Source organism: Terrapene carolina, unplaced genomic scaffold (genome assembly GCF_002925995.2).
Source record: "Terrapene carolina triunguis isolate 2854851 unplaced genomic scaffold, T_m_triunguis-2.0 Scaffold62, whole genome shotgun sequence".
NCBI lineage: Eukaryota > Metazoa > Chordata > Testudines > Emydidae > Terrapene > Terrapene triunguis.
The window spans coordinates 21107019-21131526 of NW_020664413.1; the positions used below are offsets into that span (position 1 = coordinate 21107019).

At 37.4% G+C, this 24508-nt stretch overlaps 1 protein-coding gene across 1 annotated transcript in view; it reads left to right on the forward strand.

Moving 5' to 3' along the window:
- Positions 1 to 24508, forward strand: part of ARHGAP15 (Rho GTPase activating protein 15) — a 418305-nt gene that overhangs the window by 242577 nt on the left and 151220 nt on the right. Inside the window, exons 9-10 of the mRNA XM_029910511.1 lie at positions 246 to 368; positions 10693 to 10791. Coding sequence (XP_029766371.1) covers positions 246 to 368; positions 10693 to 10791 — 222 coding nt within the window. The remainder of the gene's footprint in view (positions 1 to 245; positions 369 to 10692; positions 10792 to 24508) is intronic.

Here is a 24508-nt window from a genome sequence, read left to right on the forward strand (position 1 = left end):
CCAAATATTTATGAACAATAAATAATATGACTCCATGAATAATATTGAGTGAATGCATCATGTTTTTTCACACAAATATTAATTAAACTCTTTGTACTATCCCACCAGCTATACTGCTGACCTACTGTTTGATTTCTCAAGGGTGGACATGGCCATTGTTTTCCAAGAAAATTTGCACAAAGTACTACTAGTTTTAAAAATGTAGCTTTACTAGAAATGTAGATTTTCTTTTATTTTTTCTCCAGTTTTCAGACTGAACTACAGTGCCTCTGATACAAATGACAGAAATCGAGTCAAAAGCAGATTAAAGAAGTTTATCAACCGAAGACCCTCGCTGAAAACGTTGCAAGAAAAAGGACTTATTAAAGGTGTGTTTTCTCTTATCTATTTTTCTGATTAAAAACTGAAAGCTCATTAATGAGTGTTCTTATTTCACAATATTTTCACTCCTGTCACCAATTAAATGCATAGGACTATTTGGATTTTTCAGGTATTTCTTGCTAGATATTTTTTCTGCTGTGTATCAGAGAACTCATTCAGTTTTGTAAGAGTTTAGCTTTTCTGACTAAAAAAAATGTAGTTAAATGTATCTCTGTATTGCTTGGCTTCTTCTGATGCTATTTTGGTGTGCATGTTCTAGAAACCCTCACATTTCACACAATTGTACACCATCTACATTGTAAAGAAGCTTGCTATACACCAGGGGTCGGCAACCTTTGGCACGCGGCTCACCAGGGTAAGCACCCTGGCGGGCCGGGCCGGTTTGTTTACCTGCCGCTTCTGCAGGTTCGGCCGACTGCAGCTCCCACTGGCCACGGTTCGCTGCTCCAGGCCAATGGGGGCGGCGGGAAGCCGTGGCCAGCACATCCTTCGGCCCGCACCGCTTCCTGCAGCCCCCATTGGCCTGGAGCAGCGAACCACAGCCAGTGGGAGCCGCGACCGGCCGAACCTGCAGATGCAGCAGGTAAACAAACCGGCCTGGCCCGCCAGGGTGCTTACCCTGGCGAGCCGCATGCCAAAGGTTTGCCAACCCCTGCTATACACCTTCATTGTCTAACCCATATATCTAGTTCTTTGTAAGATAAAATTATAAATATATATATATAGAGAGAGAGAGTGTGTGTGTATTAGAAGTTTATATATATATAAAATAATAGAGAAAAAACATTGTTACCTTTTGTTGGTTGATCTCAGGAATGCAGTTTTCCAAAGTGTAGGTACTGTTATCTTATAACTGGTGGTATTCTGACCACCAGTGGTCAAGCAAGACCATATATTCAAATATCTTCTGGAATTGTGCTTGAAAAATTTGAACGCTCACCAATTAGTATGTGCAAAAACTACAACTGTATATGCAAACTGGCTAGATATGGGTTCTTTGCCACAAGGCTTTGGCACCTCTTGGGTACCAGCAATTCTGAGCCAACAGCAGTCAGTTAGCAGTCAACAGCTTTAGGGTTTAAACCTACCACCTTTGCCCAGGATCAAGGTGGTGGCAGAAAGCTGCCTTCACCCAGCCCCACACAGTGCACAGAACAATGCTTGGGATCACCTCAGGATCTGACCCTTAATATCTAAAATATTATGGGGCAGATTTTCACAGTTAGGCACACACAAACATGTGCACATAAATTCTTGATTATTTTTGGAGAGATTTTTAAAAGTGCCTAAAGAATTGAAAAGCACAACTTGCACTGAAAGTCAATGAGACTTGTGATTCTAGATCCCTTAGGCACTTTTGAAAATATTACCCCACAAATACATCAGGTATTTGCAAACATAAATTAGTCACATGCACATTTATGTGTGCAGTTGTGTGCCTAACTTTCAGAATCTGTCCCTAATCAACTATTGTATCTCAGTATAATATGTAAGGGGTTTGGATGCCACTTTAAAAAGCACAATTTGGGTTGAGGGTGGGATTTGAGTGCATCATTTTAGTTTTTCAGTTATTACAGTATCAGAGCAGAAGCTTGTGTTGTAATTTATAGTCTTTTAATTTCTGTATTTAAGGGTGGTTTTTTTCAGTTTAATAAAGTGTAGCTGATGAATCTCCTGTGGTGTTACACAGGGATCAGATGTGATCCCTACTAACAAATCCAGATTCATTAGCATAACTCAAATCCATCCTCTAATGTATCTCTGTAGGAAAACCAGATGCATTTGTTTTCAGATATAGTTGCATTAGACTCCTGATTCACTAACATAGCCTGGTTCTAATTGGGATGTTCTTGTATGGAAAACCCAGATGCATTATGTTCTGCCATAGAGAGTCAGGATCTGCATTCCCTAGCAGAGTTTTAATAATAAACTAATGTAACTGTACAGAAAACATGTTAGTTTTCTTCCAAGAAGATTCATTAGGATTAGGTTCTGGCCATGCAAATGAGTCAGGATTCGTTAGCAGGGCTTAATTCCAATCTACAGTAAGTCTATGTGAAATGCTCATTTGATAAGGTTCCTTCATTGTCTTCAGTGGAGTTTATCCCTTAATCTGTTATAATGTTATGAAAATGCAGTTGCAGTGCTTACACACAGACCACTTTTAAATGTTAATTTTTAGGCTTATATTACAATATTTTAAATAGCAAATTGCAACTATCCAGATTAAAAATAAAGGGCTTACAAATTTCATGTTTTAAAATGCATCTATTTTTTTTCCCTATAGGTGATTTAAATGGCTTCAGAAACATCACAAAACTATTTCCCCTATTCTTGGGGGGGTGGGGGGAAGGGACTGTTGACCAATTTTTACAAGAAATTCCTCCAACTCTGAGGACATACATACTAACTTTAATCCCAGAGGGGAATACTTCTGTCAGAATTATAAATCCCTTAAAATAATTAATACTTTCAATAAAAGTACATCTGTAGCCTTGCAGGATATCACAGTGCCAAACTTATAACAAAAGCTGTTCTATGGGCTAGTGAAGAATTGATATAAATATCTGTGAAGCATGTGGTGATAATTACACCAAAGCAGTGGCACTGTAGGTGCTATGAAAACCTTCACTTTTCATCAAGTGCCATTCATATTTGCCAGGGGCACTAGAAAGCTCTCAAATCTGTATTGATTTTTTACTTTGTGTGTCACACTGAACCAAAACTCCAATAAATTTAACACGTAAATTATAGGCAAGAGTGAATACATCTTAAGGTGGTAAGTTCACTTAAATGCAATCCTCTTCTCTGTTTGTCCCTGATGTGTGCACTCTTGGCCAGAGGACTCAACACATTTCTCAACTTGGGATATATATGCTTCAAAATTAAATTGTAGTTTTTTCTCCTGGGGTACTTTGATCCATCAATACAGTTATTAGAAAATCTGGAAATTATATAATTGTCACTTAACCCTTAACAAAACTTTGTTTTAAAGAAACATAAGTACTGCATGAAGGAGAGTGGCAGATTCACATGGAAATGTGATTTGCACATGTATTTTAAATATAAGGTTCATCAGACTCTGAAATGTGCAAGGTTATTTTTCTTGCTTTGCACTATCCCACTTACTTTCAGTGCCATCTAATTATTTGGGCACTAAGGTCCAGATTTTTAAATGTATTTAGGTCCATGAAGATGCAGATAAGCGTTTAATGGGATTTTCAAAAGCACCTAGGCGACTGACTAAGTGGAACATAGGCATCTAGACACTTTTGAAAACCGCTCTAGGCCTCTAGCTGTATCTTTAGGCACCTAATAACTTTTGAAAAACTGGGCCTACATATCCTTCTGTGCAGAAGTATATACACCTCTTCCCTGATATAACGCGACCCGATATAACACTAATTCTGATATAACGCGGTAAAGCAGTGTTCCGGGGGGGGTGGGGGCTGCACGCTCTGGCGTATCAAAGCAAGTTCGCTATAACGTGGTTTCACCTATAACGCGGTAAGATTTTTTGGCTCCCAAGGACAGTGTTATATCGAGATAGAGATGTAATTTCTTATGGAAACCTTAAACAATTAATGCCATTAAAATTATATGGACCCCGATCCTATATACATGAATTACATTCCTAATGTGAGTCGTTAGTGTTTGTAATACTAGACCATAATGATTTAATTATGCTGGAAGGTTGCAATATAACACTACTTTATTTCTTGGCATTCAGAATGATAACACACAAGAACCCAAATCACAAAGAATGAAAGCAGGGTGTGCCCTAAGGCAGAGAGGCACAACCCACCCCACCTTGCACTAGGCTTGCTCTTTGCAGATTGACTGCAGAAGACCCAGATCATACACTTCCCTAAAGAGCCTCAGAGTCTGCAAGCAGGACCAGGAATCGCCTCACACTTAAGTGATGGCTTGTAATTTCAACACAGCTTCCACTACAACACACCCTGCCCTCCACCTATACTGAATACATAGAAACTGCTTTTCCAATGCCCCCCAAAACCCAGTAATTGTAAAATTGCTGTTTTGATGCTCATTTCAGTCTCTCTCCCTCTCTTTACCGCTATCTTCCCCTCAACATTTAAGAGGGTGGAGAGCAGATAAATTTCTCAATTTAGGCTATGATAAAAATTTTTAGCAATCCAACTCTCCAAATTAAGTTGTAGCAGGGATAGATCAGCATATATTTGCCTTTGGAATGCACTGCACTGCATCTCATTCAAAGCTTTGTCTTCTCAAAAACCTGTGGGGGTGGTAATACCAGGCCGCCTACTCTTTTTTCCAGAATTAGAACAGTGATGTTCCATTTTTCCAATGGCACTAATATTTTTTCCAATGGTGTACTTGTGCTTTTATTTTAATAAAAACATCAAAGAAATAGATACCGTAAGAGTTCTGTGAGAACTTGGCCATATTGCATACATACACACCAAAAATAATTAAGCAGTAACATTCTGAATGCGGCTGTGACTTCTGTGATCTTGTTTTAAATGTTCATTTTACAGCAGTATTGTCTCCCATTTTCTTGGTTTCTGCAGCTTAGAGTCAATAGCTCAGACTTTGGGCTGCACAAGCTGCATGTGAAGAGTATGTCTGTCAGGCTCCTGACAGTGAGCAATTAATAGCAATTAATAGCAGCTGTAGTTATCGTTTTATATCTTACAATTTTGTTAGTATCCATGCCATCCCCTTTTGGTGTCTCATTTCATATCAGCATACAACGCTGTCACAGACACCACCATCTTGAATAGAAAGTTTAATGCGTAGATATCAAGGATGTGTAATGCAAACCATACTGCCAAACATATTATGAATATATTGCTCTTCTTAAAAATGCTTGTTGGTTTTTCATTCTACGGTATTGACTAACTGTCTGTGTTTGATGCATGGTTTACCAGCCTGATGTAGACTTATGGTTAGAGCTTAACTTGTTAGTTCTGCTTTTGCAGCCAATTCAGAATAACTACAGATGCCCAAAATATTAAAATTGACTGCTCAAATGGACTCAGTGTGGGAGTTTCATTGGTTTTAAATTGATAACAGCTGAAAGAGTGAATGATTAAAGCTGAATATAGGCATAGTATGCAGCTCCTTTGTTCAAGTTCTTGTGAACAGAGTCCACTGTATGAGAATTTCCTTTGTTACAATAAAGGATACTTCTGAATAATCATTAGTTAAAAATTTTAAATGATGAAGAAGAGAATTTTAGGCGCTTATAGAGGGAATAATTCCTGAGACGCTGGAATAAACTTTGAGAAGATGAAGTAGGTTTCTATTCAGAGGGGAGCATTTAAATTTAAGTAGCATTCCATAAGGTGGTAATTGTGTCTATTTCCCAGGCATTTGAGTTAACTAAGCTGGATAGGAAACAAAAACTGTCATAACAAGAGGTTAGAAGTGTTGTGTACATCTTTTTTTTTTCAAGTCATAAAAAGTTCTGAAATGCCCTAATATAGATAAATCAAACAAAACCCTCTTTTGCTTCCTTTATCTATTGGGAACAGTTATTGTTTTCATTATATGAAAAGATGTTCTAGTTACTTTCTTCTCTTACAGTGATTTAAAATATTAATAGATATTAAAGAAGAACATTTTAAAGAGCAATAATTTATTTTTTCAATAAGTGAGTTAAAAAAAGAAAAGAAATATCAAATTGTTGCCTACAAAAATTAATTCTTAGCACTTGTATAAATGCTTGTTTTCAAAATACTGTACAAGAATAAATATATTGTACAAGCATATGAGTTATAAGAATATACATATTGTGATGTAAGCATTAGTATCTCCATCTTATAGACAAGGAAATGGAAACTCAGAGAAATTAAGTGACTTGGATCAAAGTCATACAATGTCAGGGGCAGAACTTGGTTTTGACCTTAGGAGTTCTTGGCCTCCAGCTGCATATTCAGTCACTAAATAATCTTGCTTTTCTAAAATAATACTTTTTAGAAGGAAGTAGATTGGTTTAAATGTTTACTGTAGCCTTTTTCATTGCTTAGAACTATAACAGTGGTGTGACAACTAGCCTCATGTCGCCCCATTTGTCTATATGGTTCTTCAGTTGAAGACAATAATAATACTTAGCACCTGTTATCTAAGAAGGATGACAAAGTGTGTTTCAAAACATTAACTATAACGTAAGTAAATATTCATTTTTATAGGTAGATAAACTGAGGTTAAGCAGTTTGCAGATTCAAGAATAAAATCCAAAGGTGAAATCCTGGCCGCACTGAAATCTATGGGAGTTCTGACATTGACATCAGTGGAGCCAGGATTTCACCTCTGGAATTCCGACTTCTCTGTTCCTCGCTCGAACCACCATTCACTAAACCAATGTGTTTTTTTCCCCAAAGTATAACACTTGGCTTCCTATTACTGGAAATGGTGAAAGTAACTTGAGATTCCTGGATGCCAGACATGATGTACTTATAGTAGTTACGGTAACTTGCTGAACCGTAAAGCATTAATTGTTCCTCAGTCGTTGATATGTTGACTATCTATAGACAATGCAGTCTATTGCCCGTCACTTCTGACCTATCATTTTACAAACACCCTAGCCCCTCAAATGAGATACAGTTTTACATCTTTTTAATGTAATTAGCATCAGAGAACATTCCATGTCATGTGAAGAATTTGACAGGTCTTCACTGAAATTTTTAAAACCATTAAGATGTCAAAGGAGGAAGTACTAGAACATTTTAATCATAAATCTCTGTATACATAATTACCACTGGCGGAAACTATAAATGTTTCATGAAGAAAACGTAACCTGTCCATTCTTTGTCACAAACATAACCCCAAAACATGTAACAGATCACTAACTTATATGTAATTGTCACACATGCACGCGACCTTCTAGAGTGTATTTCTGTAACCCCCAACCCTGCATTCCTTGTGTACCCAGAAGTTTGACTAACTCAATGAACTTTTGGGTTGTAAAAAAATGCAGTGTCAGACTGCAGAATACATATATTTGGATGAGTTGGAATGGACCTTCCTTCATATTTTGACTCAGGAAATTCAGAACTCCTTTCCCTGTATCATAGGGCAAGCAGATTCAGCAGGCTGCAATAATTTGGAGAAACAGGTGGTCACTGCCTAGTTCTTATTTCCAGTTCTATTCCTTTGGGGGTAAAATATTGCACATCATTGCTCCAAACTCCCTATTTAAAATGCACACTTTGAAAATCTAGTTCTTAGTAACTATGGCTTCAGACTCCTGGAGTTAGGCATCTAAATACCTTTGAGGATCTGGTTCTGTGTATCTGAGATGGTTTATATATTGGCTTGGAAGGATTACATTTTTATCAGCAACGTCACTGTGCACACACAAATGGATGAAAAATATTTCCATCAATAATAATAGACATTTACAGATAGGCAAAGTAAGAGAAAAGCTGCTTGAGAACTTATCACAGTCAAAATCCAGTGATGTAGGCTTTTGAATTGGCTTGTTACAAGTGGACTAGTGTATGAATAGTAAAATCAGGTATGGTATGTTGATTCAAGGATATTTACTTCATATATTTTGACATGTAATGTTGATTTTTATGTTTTAACGGTTTATAAAGCTTTAACTTTTTGAATCTCAGTGTCTACTGTCATTACATAATTGTCTAACCCTCCCATAATTTCCTGCAACATTCAAAATTTAAATCGATAAAATTATTTTAAAAATAGAAATAAACATATATTATCTGTCAAAATTATTAAAAAGTGAAAATAAATTATATCCATTCTATTTATATAACTCTCAGTACATTTTCCAAACACACAATTCATTCTAAAACTGTCCTGAGAATAAACACACAGATACACAGACACACACGGGGAAAAAATTATAATGATGTTTATTAATAATTATCTAGTGCAAAAATGTGCTTTATAAAAAATGAGGCCTGCGCTTCAGTTTACAATCTAAGTCTAAAAATTACTCAGATGATAAAAGTTTCCTTCTTACATGAGAAGGTCTGGGATTTTTTTTAATTTAAGTACTCCTATTTGAAAAATTTGAAATTAATAGTTAAAAAATACATACATAATAACATGTGTACATCACCAGGACCTGTCTATTTGCCAGGGATATTGAAAACCACTGACCCAGGGAGAAGGGAGGCTTTCTGGCTATTTGAAGACATGGCAGAGTGGAATTCTTGGCAGAAACAAGTTTTGGTTCTGACTCTTCAGTGCTGGGGACCATTTTCCCGCCCAGGCCTGCACTCCCAGCATGTCTTTCTTTGCTTCCCTGCTCCCCTTTCCCAACTTGTTCCTCGGGCCGATGACCATAAGCAGAGAAAAGACAATTATATTGCAAGGGTGAGAGTTGAACAGCAAGGAGGCAAGAGCTGGTGACCCTGTAAGGCAAACATATGTGTTGGAACTAGGGGCACTGGGGGTGCTACTGCACCTCCTGACTTGAAGTGGTTTCCATGATATACAGGGTTCACAGCTTGATTCAATGGCTCTCAGCATCCCCACTATAAATATTGTTCCAGCACCCCTGAAAACAAATGACAAACATGAAGCTTTTGACCTGCTTTGAAGAAGGGCAGGACAAGTTGTGAACTTCTTTATGGGAGGGGTGCAACTGAATTTTGGGTGAGTGTGGATATAGTTTTGGGGGAGCGAGACAATGCTCCTGTTCTGTGGGAGTGGAAGGAGCTGAGGTACCATAGATGAGTTTGTTTGTCTTTAGTACTGCTGTACAGAAAGTTAAGGATGACTATACTCATCCTTGGTGTTCTGAGAGTTAATATGGTGTGTTATATGTGCTCTCTTAAATTTCAAATTGTACTAAAAACATCTCAAGTACAGAAGTTTTATCAAAGCCCTTTGTACTAATTTTCAAAGTGTAGTACATTGTTGAAAAGGTATGCGGAGACTGTCTCTTTCGGTAAATAATGATAATGCAGTCAGATTGTTTGAACATTAAACTGCTCTTATTGAGTGATTTTCCTCATCTGTTTGATTCATTTTGATTCTAGATGACAAAATTCCCATTACTGAGTGCTCTTTTCATACTTTGTCAAAAAATATAGAGTGGAGATGAGGTGGATAAAGCTAATTTGTAATCTGAGATATTTAACCTGGTTATGCTGTGTTTCGAGATGAACATCCTATGTCGGTCAAAAGTTTAAAAGCATAAAAACTAAAAAGCAGCATTACCTAGTTAAACTCTAATTCAGTATGTAAACAACATGATTTACAAGTTCAGTCACTGAAGCCTATTTGCTATTCTCATTAAAAGTACATCTTTTTTTAAATACAAAAGTACAGAAAATGGGTTTTCGCCAACTGCCTTCCACACAAAAAAGAATACTAAGAGGAACAGAGGTGCAATTGACACTGGGAGTCAAAGCCATAACTACTAACAGTGTATTCCTAAATCCCCCAGATACACTAGACAAGAAAAATTATCAAAATAGTTTCTTTACAAGGACAACAAATAAAAAAGGCAAATGTAAGAAGAAAATATAACTTTGTTTAGTGTAAAGTTGTTGCCCTTAAAAGCTTTCAGATGTTGCTGTTAGAATTACTTAACGTCACTATTGTAGTTCTTAAACTTTCCTGAACTTCACATAGGACATAGTTAGGGTGCATTGTAAATACTGAAGTATTTGATTATCTCAGGCAACTGAAAAGTTTTTTGGAGCAACCACTTATATACCCAACTTGTGGAATTCACTGCTGCAGGAAATGATGCAATCAAATACTGTGGTTGGACTTTTTAAAAGGCCGGATAATTTTATGACCAGTAATTACAGTAGAGATGGGATTAGGCATTGATTCTACAAGCTAGTATGTCACTCGCACCCATGCACCAACATGGAGCTCCATTATGAGCAATGGGGCTCCATGTGGGTAGAGGGATCTACTCATGTGTGAGCTTTCAGGATCAGGGACATCATGATTTACTTTTGGATGTTTCAAATTTGAACCAGACAAAGATCTGGATTTCAGAAATGGCTCTTATCATAATGCTGCACTGAACCAAAATCCCACACCTTAACATTAGACGGTTCAAAATACAAATCACAATTTTGTGGCTTGAGTCTTCTCTGTAATTTTCAGCAAATTATGTTTATAAGAGCAATTGTATCCCCACTGGGGCATAAAATAAAAACCGGCAGGAGTCAGGAAGGCTTTGGTCCTTCTTTTATCTGTCTAACAACCAAACAGGAGTAGTTGGTTAATGCACAAGCCTTTGAAGAAGCGAAGAGCCCATTATTATAATCATTTATTTATTAGTTATTGTTTATCATGTTTTAATATATTTATCTTCTTTACTCTGTTTAGATCAAGTTTTTGGCTCCCATTTGCAGTTAGTGTGTGAGCACGAAAATTCCACAGTCCCCCTATTTGTAAAACGGTGTATAGAAGCTGTTGAAAAAAGAGGTGGGTAACTTAATATTCAACACTATTTTTCATTCCTGCAGCCATCTTTACAACTGATGCTCTAACTTAAGAACGCCACTTGTCTTGCCAGAGAAGCCATGCAGTTCAAATTATACTTTAGTGATTCACTCAACTATTACAGATTCTTTTTTCTTTTTCTTTTTTTACAATAGAGATATTAATAAAACAAATTAATGCTAATTATTGTCTCTATATTGTCTGTTTGACATATTCTTGATTCAGTTGCAAACTTTTTGTCTGCAAGCCAACGCTAAAACATTCATAAAATGTCAGTAATTACAGTGCTAGAACTCTCATAACATTCATACTAAGATCCCTTGTGGTTGTTATGCCATTACATTTTTTGGTAAGTCCCCAATGTTACCTAACCAAAACAAATGCCAGTCTAACTTGTAAGTAGTTTTAGAGTCTCTCTTACATTTTTTTCCTCTTCTGCATTTGGGTTCCTGTTTTTATTGATGTTATTCAAAGCTATAGTGCTGTCCCAAGGTTATGATGCACTTTCATTTGTATTTTAAGAGTTTTTCTTTCATCATAAATAATGACAGCAAAATAAAATATAATTACGACATTTGATCTTTCTTCTTCTCTCATTGAAGGTCATTTTCATTGGAAGTAGATACAGAATCCTAAAAATGTATTGTGTAAAAATGTGAGGCTTAATCACCATTTCTTACAAGTTTACAACTTGTTCCAGGGGTCATGGGAAAAGTATATCTTGCAAAAGATAGTTTTCAAAATAAAGATGGGACAGCCCAGTGCTGCTGTTGTCTAGAATCTGAATAAAAAAGAGAACCAACGGAAAAAAAAATCTTTAGACAGTTTTAGAGTAGGAGAAAGCAGTTTTAATTTAATGATTGTTAGCTGGGTTTATGTGAAGGGTGCAATGAAATTGGCCTAGAGATTCAAACTCCTAGAAATTCATGACTTAATTATGTAGAAAGGACTGCACTGGAAATACTGTTATTCCCAGAGGGGTAGGTAGACAGGAAGTGCCAGAATAACAGAGCGGAGGTATTGTGCAGGGGGAGATAGTAGCAGTGGTTTTTGGAAGAAAGGAGCACAGCCATCCGACAGGGGATGGGACAGGGAGAGAAATATAGAAGGGAGGAGTGAGAAAGTTTTACAGGGGGAGGAGGAGAGAAAAAGAGAAGCAGATTGCAAAAGGGAAAAATGGAGATTAGAGAGAAAATCAATTTTATTTTTCAAAATTAGCATTATGAAAACCCCAAACCTTGCCTAGTTTCGTGTTCCAATCTCAACTCAGGTTCATCGAAAGGTGCACCTAGTGTTTGCAGATGTTTTGAGTAGCCTGGGAGTAACCCAGGAGGAGGGAGGCCAAAGGTGCCTTTACACACCTTTGTACCTCCCAAAATCCAGGCTACAGGGGTAGGGGGGAGGAGGGGAGGGGTAGTACAGCCCCCAATATAAGCCTCCCAGGGCATCTATAACTTATGGCATCCTTACCTAGGCTGCCTATGGGCTGTTCTTCAGCCTAAAATAGCCAGAGTGCAGAGCACTCCAGCCATGAACCCTCCAACACTGACTATCCCTCTCTTACCTCTAAACCTTGATTGAAGAGTGACATAGGGCTGCTTACACTGGCTCCATATTTCTGCACTTGAGGATTTTCCCTAGAACCACAGCAGCCCCTTTACAACCCCTTTTCATGCCATAGTGACATAAAGGGGGCTGCAGCTGGAGACAGAATCCTACCCAAAGATTTATACCATGATACTGGCTCTTGACGAATAAATAATAATTAAAATAGATGTATTTTACATATGCCTACAGGTGTCTGTCCTGTATCTTATTATACCAGACACCTGGTCCTGTATCCCATTTATTGCAATAGTGTGTGTGTGTATGCATGTAAACGGTCCCCAAAATGAGACCCCACTCTTGTGCAAACAAAATAAAAAGAGCTAAAAGTTAAAAAGAAAAAAGAAAGCTGGTGTAAATCATTTGTGTGTTTCAGGTTCTCGCTATCCTAGTGTCCATTGTTAATGCTAAATTATAACAGAAAAATCCAAAGTATGTAAGATATCTGTATGGATATCAAATTAATTCATAAGGATTAATAGGAAAATGTGTGTCACTGTTTCTATAGAGCAATTGATCCTTTAAAGCATTGCATTATTGTTCTTTGGTTCATGTGCTTTTTTCATAATTGCTGTAACTTTAAGCTAGTATATCATTTTAGTTAGTACAGTATGTAAATAAAAACTAATCTCAGTGGTATGAGATAAAATTTCATTGTGCTGTATTTACGAGTTTGTACTTGATATACATTTTTCTATTATCATTTTCTTGGATTAAGATCCTTGGATTTACTCATATTCTATTTACTCTAAGTGTTGTTTTTACTAAGTTCTGGCATAAACTATCTCAGAACAGCAGTAATTTATGTGAAGCTAAGTCCAATGTTTATGCAAGCTTCTGATGACATTTTATACTGGGGTTGGTATTAGGAAGCAGTATGTGGAGGTGCCAAGTCTCCCGGCATGGCTGAGACTCAACAGATCTAAAGCCCTCCTCCTAATGGCCAGATATGCCTCCAGCCAAGACACTCAACTGCAGAGTCATGGGAAATACTTATGTACCAATTATGGGAAAGGCACATTTAATGAAAACTTTATGTTTACTTTCATAGTCTTAGTAAGATGGCCTAAATACTCAGAACAGCTGGCACATTCGCTGTTTTGGAAAATATTTTTTTCCCTTGTAGTTACTTTTTCTTTTTAGAAAATATATAATCTATATACTGTACTGTATCAAGAAATGTTGCTTATATACTTCATTTTAAAAAAATCCAAAAAACAGATCTTATGAGTCTAGCCCTATATGTTGCCTATTTGAAACAGAAAGAACAAGACATTCATGCTTTGCTGGAGAACTGTGCTGTTAACAAGGTCATCTTAACCATCATGTTATGAAGGTGCTTATATGTCATATACTGTGCCCAATAAAACATTGTTTACGTTTTTCAATTTTAGCATATTGTGGAAAGAAAGCCTAATAGTGAGCTAAATAAAACATACCATCTAGTATGTTTCATTATCTTTATGGTTTCACATTATACTGTCAAACCACAAGAGGATTTTCCAATACACTGACACCATAGGATAGGTAACTTGCTATTGGCCAGTTTTTTATCTTAGTTACACTAAGGGTATCCAGAATACCTCCATTAAATCAGTGGAGTTACTCTGGAATCAGAGTGTAACTGAGATCAGAGACTGGTCCGCTGACTCAGTTGGATGTTGTTTGCCTCTTAGCCAGTCATTTAATATATACGGAAAGGAGAGGAGTTCTTTGTGTCCAGTAAACTTCTCTTCTCAGACCATAATGCAGCTCTAACTAGTTCACAAGCATTTGTTTATAAGTTGTGAACTCCAACTTTGTAATCTCTCATTTACTATTTCTAACTGTGGAAATGGAACTGGGTGCAGAGTGTCTCTCTTCATGAGCCATATTTCAGGGTTGTCAAGATAGTTTATCATAAATATTAAAATAAAATATTAGGCCCAGTTCTGCAAACCCTACATGAGTGGTCCATTGACTTAAAGTTTTCAGGAGCATGCTCATTATTTTTTTCCTATCCATTTTACTTGTTCCTTCTTCAATATTTGGTGAAATGCTGTCCCTAAAATTATGAGGAGCCCAACTCTGATCCTTTTCAGTCAATAGGACCTTTGCTACCAGCTTAACTGGGGGAAAGAGTGGACTCTTGGTGTCCAGTATAGTAGTCCCTACACAGAAAGCTTCTATTATTTCCTTAAGGCTAGATGGTAACTGAACATTCTGCCTCGAGTAAGGTTGGTGTATACCTGATGGGTACACTGAGGGAAAAATTGTGAGTGATGGAGTCACAATTCTTCTCTTGCTCCCACTTTCTCTCTGAGTGGGAAGAATCATAGAATCATAAAATCATAGGATTGGAAGGGACCTCGAGAAGTCATCTACTCCAGTCCCCTGCACTCATGGCAAGACAAGTATTATCTAGACCATCCCTGACAGATGTTTGTCTAACCTGCTCTTAAAAATTGCCAATGATGGAGATTCCACAACCTCCCTAGGCAATTTATTCCATTGCTTAACTACCCCAACAGCTAGGAAGCTGGGAGGAGGGATAGCTCAGTGGTTTGAGCATTGGCCTGCTAAACCCACAGTTATGAGTTCAATCTTTGAGGGGCCAAAAAAACAACTGCCAGGGACAGTACTTGGTCCTGCTAGTGAAGGCAGGGGACTGGACTGGACTGGACTCAATGACCTTTCAAGGTTCCTTCCAGTTCTATGAGATAGGTATATCTCCATATATTATAAGTTTTTCCTAATGTCCAACCTAAAACACCCTTGCTTCAGTTTAGCCCATTGCTTCTTGTTCTATCCTCAGGGGTTAAGGAGAACAATTTTTCTACCTCCTCCTTGTAGCAACCTTTTATGTACTTGAAAACTGATATCTCAGTCTTCTCTTCTCCAGACTAAACAAACCCATTTTTTTCAGTCTTCCCTCATAGGTCATTTTTTCTAGACCTTTAATCATTTTTGTTGCTCTTCTCTGGACTTTCTCCAATTTGTCCACATCTTTCCTGAAATATTGCACCCAGAACTGGACACAATACTCCCATTGAGGCCTAATCAGCGCAGAGAAGAGAGAAATAATTACTTCTTGTCTCTTGCTTACAACACTCCTGAGAACGTTTGCTTTTTTTCATCAGTGTTACACAGTTGACTCACATTTAGCTTGTGATCCATTATGACCCCCAGATCCCTTTCCGCAGTACTCCCTCCTGGGCAGTTATTTCCCATTTTGTATGTGTTCAACTGATTGTTCCTTCCTAAGTGGAGTACTTTACATTTGTTCTTATTGAATTTCATCCTATTTACTTCAGACCATTTCTCTAATTTGTTCAGATCATTTTGAATTTTAATCCTATCCTCCAAAGCACTAGCAACCCCTCCTAAATTTGTATCAACCATAAACTTTATAATTATACTCTCTTTGCGATTATCTAAATCATTTATGAAGATATTGAACAGAACTGGACCCAGTACTGATCCCTGCGGGACTCCACTCAATATACTCTTCCAGCATGACTGTGAACCACTGATAACTACTCTCTGGGAACAGTTCTCCAACCAGTAATGCAACAACCTTATAGTAGCGCCAACAAGGTTGTATTTCCCTAGTTTGTTTATGAGAAGGTCATGAAAGACGGTATCAAAAGCCTTACTAAATTCAAGATATACCACATCTACTGCTCCCCCCATCCACAAGGCATGTTACCCTGTCAAAGAAAGCTAGTAGGTTGGTTTGAAACAATTTGTTCCTGACAAATCCATGATGACTGTTACTTATCACTTTATTATCTTCTAGGTGTTTGCAAATTGATTGCTTAATTATTTGCTCCATTATCTTTCCAAATACTGAAGTTAAGCTGACTGGTCTATAATTCCCCAGGTTCTCCTTATTTCCCTTTTTATAGATTGGCACTATATTTGTGCTTTTCCAATCCTCTGGAATCTCTACCTCTTCCATGACTTTTCGAAGATAATCGCTCAGATATCTCCTAAGCCAGCTCCTTGAGTATTTTAGGATATATTTCATCAGGCCCTGGTGACTTGAAGACATCTAACTAAGTTCCTTTGCCTCTCTTCATAGAGCAGTTTACTTAGTTACAGATTAACTAGGATGAGGCCAGAGCTCCCTACCCATTTCTGCTTGTTCCCAGCAGGGAATATTGGGTGAGTAGCTGGAAACACAATCTGAGCAGGGCCAAGCATTGGAGTGAGGGAAGCTTGTGACAATCTAACCCTCAGCTTATACAGTAATTCACAGACTGTGCAGTCTTGCCAAGGGTGGGGCTCTCATCTCAAGTTTTTATGTCTCTATGCCAGGTATTATTTCCAGTCATTTCTTGAATCATTTGTTTATTTTGTTATTTGTGGACCCTTTAAAGTTCCACTGGCTGTTTTTAAGTAAAACTCATTTTAAAAAATTAGAAACATCACTCTGTAGTACCTAAACAAAATGCCAACCAGTACCTTTTCATAGCAAAACTTTATCACGTGGAAGTGATCTGATATTAAAATATTTTCCAGGGATGATAATTTCTCTGTGTCACAATAAACTAACAGATCGAATACTTTACTACCCTAAACATGTTGTTGTGCAAACAGTATATTTCAGGTTTGTAAAGGAATGAGGCTAGTTTTCCAGAGAAATTTGATTTCATTTATCTTGGCATCCATCTATTGAAACATGGTTTTGACAATTCATTCTTCCCCTACATTTCCAAATCCAGCTTACTCTGCCCAAATCAATTTAAATGACTTTAAAATGATACCATCAACTCCACAGTTGACAATTACAGGTATAGATTTTATTATGAAGTGAACATTGCAGACATTGTTTTTTCTCTCTTTTTTTGGAGCACAATATGCTGTGACAGGAATGATACATAAAATTGCATATTTGACTCAGTGCCGAAAAGCCACCCTGGGATCCATAACCTTGCCTAAAGATTTAAGAAAGACCTTTAGTCCACTTCTGAGAAGGTTCTTAGCTCAGAAAACTTTATCTCTCAACTTTGCTTCTTAGCAGCTGTTATGTTTTTTGCTGTCATTTGTTTGACAGGATCCAGTTATAGGTTCCGATGTCTGTTTAAAGAAACAGGGAGGTTGTTGGCTTTAAAATTCCCTTACTGCTTGTGTGTTCAACATTTTCCCAGGCTTTTCTACATAGTTTGCCAAGCAAAGGGACTGACCTTTTGTAGCAAACACTTTTTCATTTCTAAATGCTCACTTTGATTTTTGTCCCATTTTATGCTCATTCCAAACTGTTTACAACCCACTAAAAATGACTGTGAATTATATGTTTGTGTAATGGATTCCTTTTGTGGTTGGAGTAGAATGTTTACTTTGAACAATTAGTTATCTTTGGGTAGATTATAGTGACCTGAAAAAAAAGAGTGGCTAAAATTATTATGGTACCTTAACTATTTCCTTTTGTTATCTTCTATGTTAGTCTAACATGTTATTTACCAAGCTTCATTGCTCTGAGCTTACAGTGAGAAAATCACATTGAACAGGAGCTGTGACAAAACCTCTACTAGTAGTTCTGCTCAGATTTGTTGGGCATTCTATTAGGTTATGGCTAGACATATATTTCAGAAGTAACTAATAATTTTGAGTACCTCCATTTTGAGGTGCCCAACCTTAAAAGAGCCTTATTTTCAGGAATTTTTGAGCAGCTGCCCTCTGAAAATCAGACCTCGTAAAGTTGTTTCAAGTTGGGCACCCCAAAATCACTAGTCACTTTTGAAAATGTTGGCCTGATTGTCCAAAACTGCATTCTGATTGGCTGGGATATCATCACGTAAACACAAATAAAAATCCCTATTTCACTATGTTCAGTGATTGAGGGAGAAGATTTATTGGTAGGGACAAAAATAAGGTACCTTTTGGGATGGTAGTGAAGCGATGCAGTCATCTCCACCAAGAATTTAGGACCATCACAAACCACACCCCTTTCTGCTCCAAGTGCAAGGCACATTTCTTTGACCTTGCCTTCTCTAACACATAGCAGCAAGTATTTATATTAAACATACACACACACACACTACTAAAGCAGGACTCTCCACTCCACCTGATTCTCCCTCTAGGAAGAGGATGAGAGAACAAATAAGATATGAGAGATGTGTAGTCATGTGCTTGATGGACAACTGGAAGTTGTTCCAATATTACAGTGATGAGCACAGTATAAGAACATAGATATAATAGAATATAATGCACTAGAATAGATCCTGAGGGAGAGAAGCGATGAAGGTGAAAAATGGCAGTTTAAACTACCCTGCCCCACAAATTACCAAGATGCCATTTTGGCAGCAGCTTGTGGCCTTTTCATCTGCTTTTAACTCACATTCTAAAGGAGAAACTGGGAGTCCAAATTGCTGGGGGATATTTTTATAAAAGAAAGTGAGACAAAAGTAGCTGTTGGGTCATAAATTGCTCCTGAAAGGACAGCTGCATTTGTGGGGGACAAATTAAGCACCTAAGAGTCCAAATAGTCTATGGAATTGAATAAATGGAGAAAGTTAAAAATAATTGCAAACAATAAAGGTGACTATGTTCTTCCTATTTTATCCTTTTCCTAGGAACTAATTTTTATAGTGGAAGGATACATTTAGCAAGACTTTAATTTTTATTTTTTACAAAAATGTAAAATTAATTAGCCATATCTAATAATGGCGAGCCATTAGTAGACACTTTTGGGGTAGTTGACGACACAAAGCCAGGGCAGCCAAAGTATGTACGAATAGCCTACTCATTCACAACTTTTCATAGTTTACCAGTGTATATAGTAATATGCTATTGTTATTAGATTTGTACTAGATGACCTGTTGACCCATGGGGCATTGGGTTAAGGAATGATGTTAGGCCAGTTCCTGAGCAGGAGCGAAGAAGTGCACAGGGCAGTTCAAGAAGAGATGCGTGAATCCACCTTTGTGCTCCCCCAGTCCTGGGTCTGTCCAGGTGCCAGCTAGTCCCAGACATAAATTAGAGTAGCAGCATCTGACAGTTGTCCCAATGGGGCATTTTGGAAGCTGGGAATCATGGGGAATCCTTTAGTGGTCAGCTACACTGTCTTTAGGGCAGTTTTACACCACTGTCAGAGTGCAAATTTGCTCTAAGGCACCGCAGGACATGGGCCATGAATTACAGTTTAGAAGTTACTTTGCGCCTTGTTTCCCCTTGTATATCTTTTATTGTTGCAGCTTTTCTGTCATAAACACAGGATTTCATCCATGAATAACAAGCAGTTCATTTTCTATGATTTCATTCATTTATTTGGAATACATTTATTTACTTTTTCTTTCTATTAACATTTTTTTCCATCTTTGCCCCTGCTTCCAGGCCTACAGTTGCTTGCTTGCTTACTTTGATATAATTTTACATACTGCTTCCAGTTGCCTTAGAATTCAGTACCCTGAAAGTGCAGAGATCATATTGCTCCACTAAACTATCTGAGCTCCTAGTTCTGCTAATTTTTTTTACTGTTCATTCTTTCCCACTTTGGGATAATCTATTATAGTTGGATCCAGGCACAAACTAAAAGCTAATACTTCCGTAAAGAATGTGCAATTTGTACTGTTTAGCTTGTGATGAGATTCTTGAAGTCTTTTTATGATTCTATCTTGTTCCAAGGAGACTTCTCTCCCTACTTTTATAAGCACTGAGTGTGGGGGGGGGGGAGAGGGAGAGAGGGGAACAGAATCAAAACAAACTGATAAAAAAAATTATATGCTGAAAAAATCCAACAGTTCAGCAGATAAACCCTTTTTCCAGGGAATATTTGTGGACTGAACAAAAATGTTTCTGAGGGCAATGAACTATGTTTACTTTAAAGTGGCCATCAACCATAATCTTAAATGTACAGATGAATGCAATGTGAAACAACTGAACAAAGTTCAGAGAAAACTCCTTGCAAGTTTGTGATTTAAAATGTTGTATTTTTACTTCTGAGTAGAAATTAACAGCAGTTTAGTTTTGTGCAAATGTATTGGCAAGGATTCCTCAACCAGTTCTATGTTCAGACTCATGCAATCCCACTATAGCCACCTTTCTTAGAGCATGAGCCAGTTAATAGTGTTGTGCGAGGTCCAAGATAGAATTGGCTCTGTAGGGGTATTCACTCTGGGGCCTCTGTGTCTGCTAGAAAGCCACATTCTGAGTTTGAAAAAAAATCGTGTCAACAGGAAACATCAAGCAATGGCAAATTGGGGAAAAGAGGGAAACAGCAGAATAAAAAAACTGAGCTTTCACAGTACAGAATGGAAGAAAAAATGTATTTTAAAATTCCAAAAGTATATAATGTAAGCTAGACAAAAGAAGTTAAACATGAACACGGTACTGGAAAAAAGACAAAGCTTTTGAACCAGTTGACATCTTTGTCATAGTTACCTGATGCCTGCTTCACTGACTAATCGGTTCCAGAGAAATGTATCCTCCTTTCCCCCTTGCCAGTATCAACAAGCAGACACTGAGTGCACCACAGTAACAGTTGCAGTGCCTGGGCCAAATTCATCTCTGCTGTAAATGCAATGCTTTCACTGGTGTTAGACCAGGAATGAAATTGAGCTTTTGCCTTTTTCTAACATGGTATAATTGATCGCTGTGTAACCTTTTATAAGGAGATGGAGATTTTATGTTCAGAATTTTCCATGAAACCTTTCTCAAAAAGTAAACCCACTTAACTTTTGAAAATAAAACTGAGTACCATACAAAGGCATCTAAAAATTAAAACAATTTCAAAATACATTATAAATGAAATACGTGATATTGACACATGTTAGAGCCAAGACTATGGAGAAAATAAAACCAAATAAAACCATTTTCTCATTGGCTTACTCTACGTCAATGAGAAAATGAAGGCCCTGACATACCTCTAGTCAGAGCCATATGAAGGGAAGCTCATTCTTGAGAATATCCACCTCCCAGCCACAAAAAATATTAAAGAATAAACAATATTCTCCCTTCCTCCTCAAAATCCAGCATGTGAGACACAGTGCTATAGCTTGGAAGCAGCATTTATACGATCAAGCTATGTGTTTCCACTGTAAGCCCCTATATTAAGAACTTAATAGCTCAACCATAAAAACACACTTTGGGCTAAATCTTGGCATGATGAGTCCTCCCTGAAAGGAAATGTTTACAAAATGGTGGTTTCAGATTCTTTTTCTGCCCCTGTTCCTCAGAAATGGCTTAATGATTTTTAAATAAAATTATATATGCAATTATTCCTTAATGTAGACTAATTGCTTTTTGTATTTTGGAAAAATAAATATTATAGTACCTGGGTTGATATTTTTTTAAACGGAAGTGCTACTGCAATAAAAGGAATTAAATAAAAATTTTAGTATGTCCATATAGCACACTATGGGGTGGATTTCAAAAATGTTTAGCCTGCAACTTGTAGGAACAACGTTGTAGTTGTTGTTGTAGTTTTATTACTGCAGTTATTTACTAGAGCAGTTTACGTCATATCAATGGCTAACCATGTGATTTGAGAGGATAATCAGATTGATGCCTAAATGAGAATTGATCTCACAAATAATTTCAGGGGCAAAGAAGCCAGGTTAAAAATCAGGCCCTATGGTTGTTTCTGTAACTCAATTTACACCCAGTGGATTTATGAAATTTACATTGCATGGAGTTAATAATCTGGTAACTAAGAAATCCCCAAATAGGCTATTACATGTTAAGCCATTATGTGCTATTGAATTAGTGTTTCTTTTAAAGATCCCCAAATTAGACATTAACCTAATAGACTGCTCTAGCTCAATCAGGATCCTAACAGATTATTGGTCCAAGAAGAGTTTTTAAGAATCCACATTGTAATTATATATACCAAATTCTGCATGGTTACATGCAAACAACCTCATTGGTTTGAATGGAGTTCTACACAGAATGTTTCCTTGTCATTTCATAATAAACCACAAATATATCATTTAGAGAGTGAATTGACCTATTTGATCATCTAATCCATCTGTCAATGAAAGATTACTCCACGCAGCATATTTTCTGGTGCCTTCTCCTGTCCAGTTTTAAATAACCAAAGTGATGTTTTTTCCTCCACATACTTGGGAGACTATTCCATAGTCTAATAGATCTTACTATTAGAAAATATTTCCTGATGTTCATCCTACATTTTGATTGGCTACATTTAATTTCTTTCTACTACTCCTAGTTGAACTAACATAGGACCCAATCCAGCAAAGAAATTAAGTAGATGCTTAACTTTAAGCACATGAGTAGTCCCATTAAAGTAAATGGAAGTATTCACTTTCTTAAAGTTAAGCAAATGCTTAAGCGCTCTGTTGAATTGGGGCTTTATGATGCCCTGAACAATTCATAAATCCAGACCAGAAATTTTTAAGATTCCAGGTTTTTCTCAGGGCAAAAGACATGTAAATCAGTTGTCCAGATCGTGGCCAGCCCATATGCACAGGTACCAAGGAAATACAAATATTCCTCTGCAGCTGCAGAATCCAAAAGAGCACAGGGATTGATGCAGCAGGTTGATTGATTTAACACCAAGTGGAAAGCCTTGATTTAAATAATCAATTGTAATCAACTTTTCCATTTGGACTTCAGTTATTTTTTAAAGAAAGGTGCATTTTGATTGGTTGATATACCCATTAAAACATGTTGATTTACAACTAAATAGAGACTTTACACTAGATTTGGTACATCCTTTTGCTACCAAGGAGGTTATACTATGACTATATACATTTATCTAAGCAATTATGTCCCTTCATATTTTCAGCTTATTAATTGTACATTTTAGTATATTAAAATGATTAACGATAAATGGTTTACTAGATAATTAACTTTTTGTGTCAAGCTGCATTAGGACAATAACTGGAATTTCTTCTTTGAGTAGTGTCCCTATGGGTGCTCCACTTCAGGGGAAAACCTCGCAAGCTCGTGATTGCAGATTTTTCGTTAGCAGTGTCCGTTTGGCTTGGATGTGTACTCTATATAACCTCATGCAGTGCTCTGAGGGTATATAAAGCTTTGTGGGCAAACCAATCTCAGTTCCTTCTCTACTGCTTCAGCCTGTCTGCCTTGGATGTGCCTCAGCATGTTTTGCAGTTGTATTATTTAGGTTAGTGTTTCTAGTTAGTGTTAGTTGTTGTTAGTATAGAATTAATTAGATAGTTGTGGGAGGTTTCAGTTTTTCCTCTCCCCCTTTTTTCTCCTCCATTTTTTTCTGGGGAATTTGACTTGGCTTGGCTTGGCTTGGCTTGGCTAGGCTCACCAGGTTTCAAATGCTGCCTCTCTTGTCTGGAGGCTATCCCAGTCTAAGTGTATCTATTGCTTAGGAGACTCCCTTAGGAGGGCCACACTGAGGTTATACTTCTACAAACAAGAGGAGATTTAGCAGGTCTCAAACTGCCCAGAGATCGTGCTTGGCTCAGATCTCTGGTTTTCACAGAACTGCCAAATCCGCTAGAAAAAGACAGAGATTCCAGAGGAAAAGAGCTTCCCACCCTCCTTCAGCTAGTACCACTTTACCATCAAAACAGCAATTTTGATGAGTTAGTCAAGGCCTTGATTCCTCCCTCACCTCTAGTTTGCAAGCTACAACACTTTGCACTTTTGGACAGTGCCTTTCCCATTTCCAATGGACCAGGAAGCATATTATAACAGACATGTGTCTTATGGAGGTTATAATATTGGGCTACTCTATTCACTTTACATACCCTCTTCCCCATCCCTCTTCAGGGATCCTGCTCATGAAACTATACTATAAGTCAAGAATTACACTCTCTTCTTTGTTTAGGAGCAGTAGAACCAGTCCCATTCCCTCACCGGGGGAAAGAGTTTTATTCAAAGTATTTTCTTATGCCAAAGGAGGACAGAGGGTGGAGACCAATCTTAGATCTAAGACAACTGAACGTATTTGTAAAGTCTCAAAAGTTCTGGATGGTGACTCTGGCTGCTATAAACCCTTTTCTAGAGGCAAGAGTTCGGTTTTTGACCCTCACTCTATAGGACACCTATTTCCATATAGCGACACATCTTGCACGTGGGAAATAGCCACACTTTACCATTGTCCAGGATCATTTTCAATACTAAGTATTTTCCTTCAGCCTCTCTTCAGCCCCCAGGGTGTTGTCGAATATTT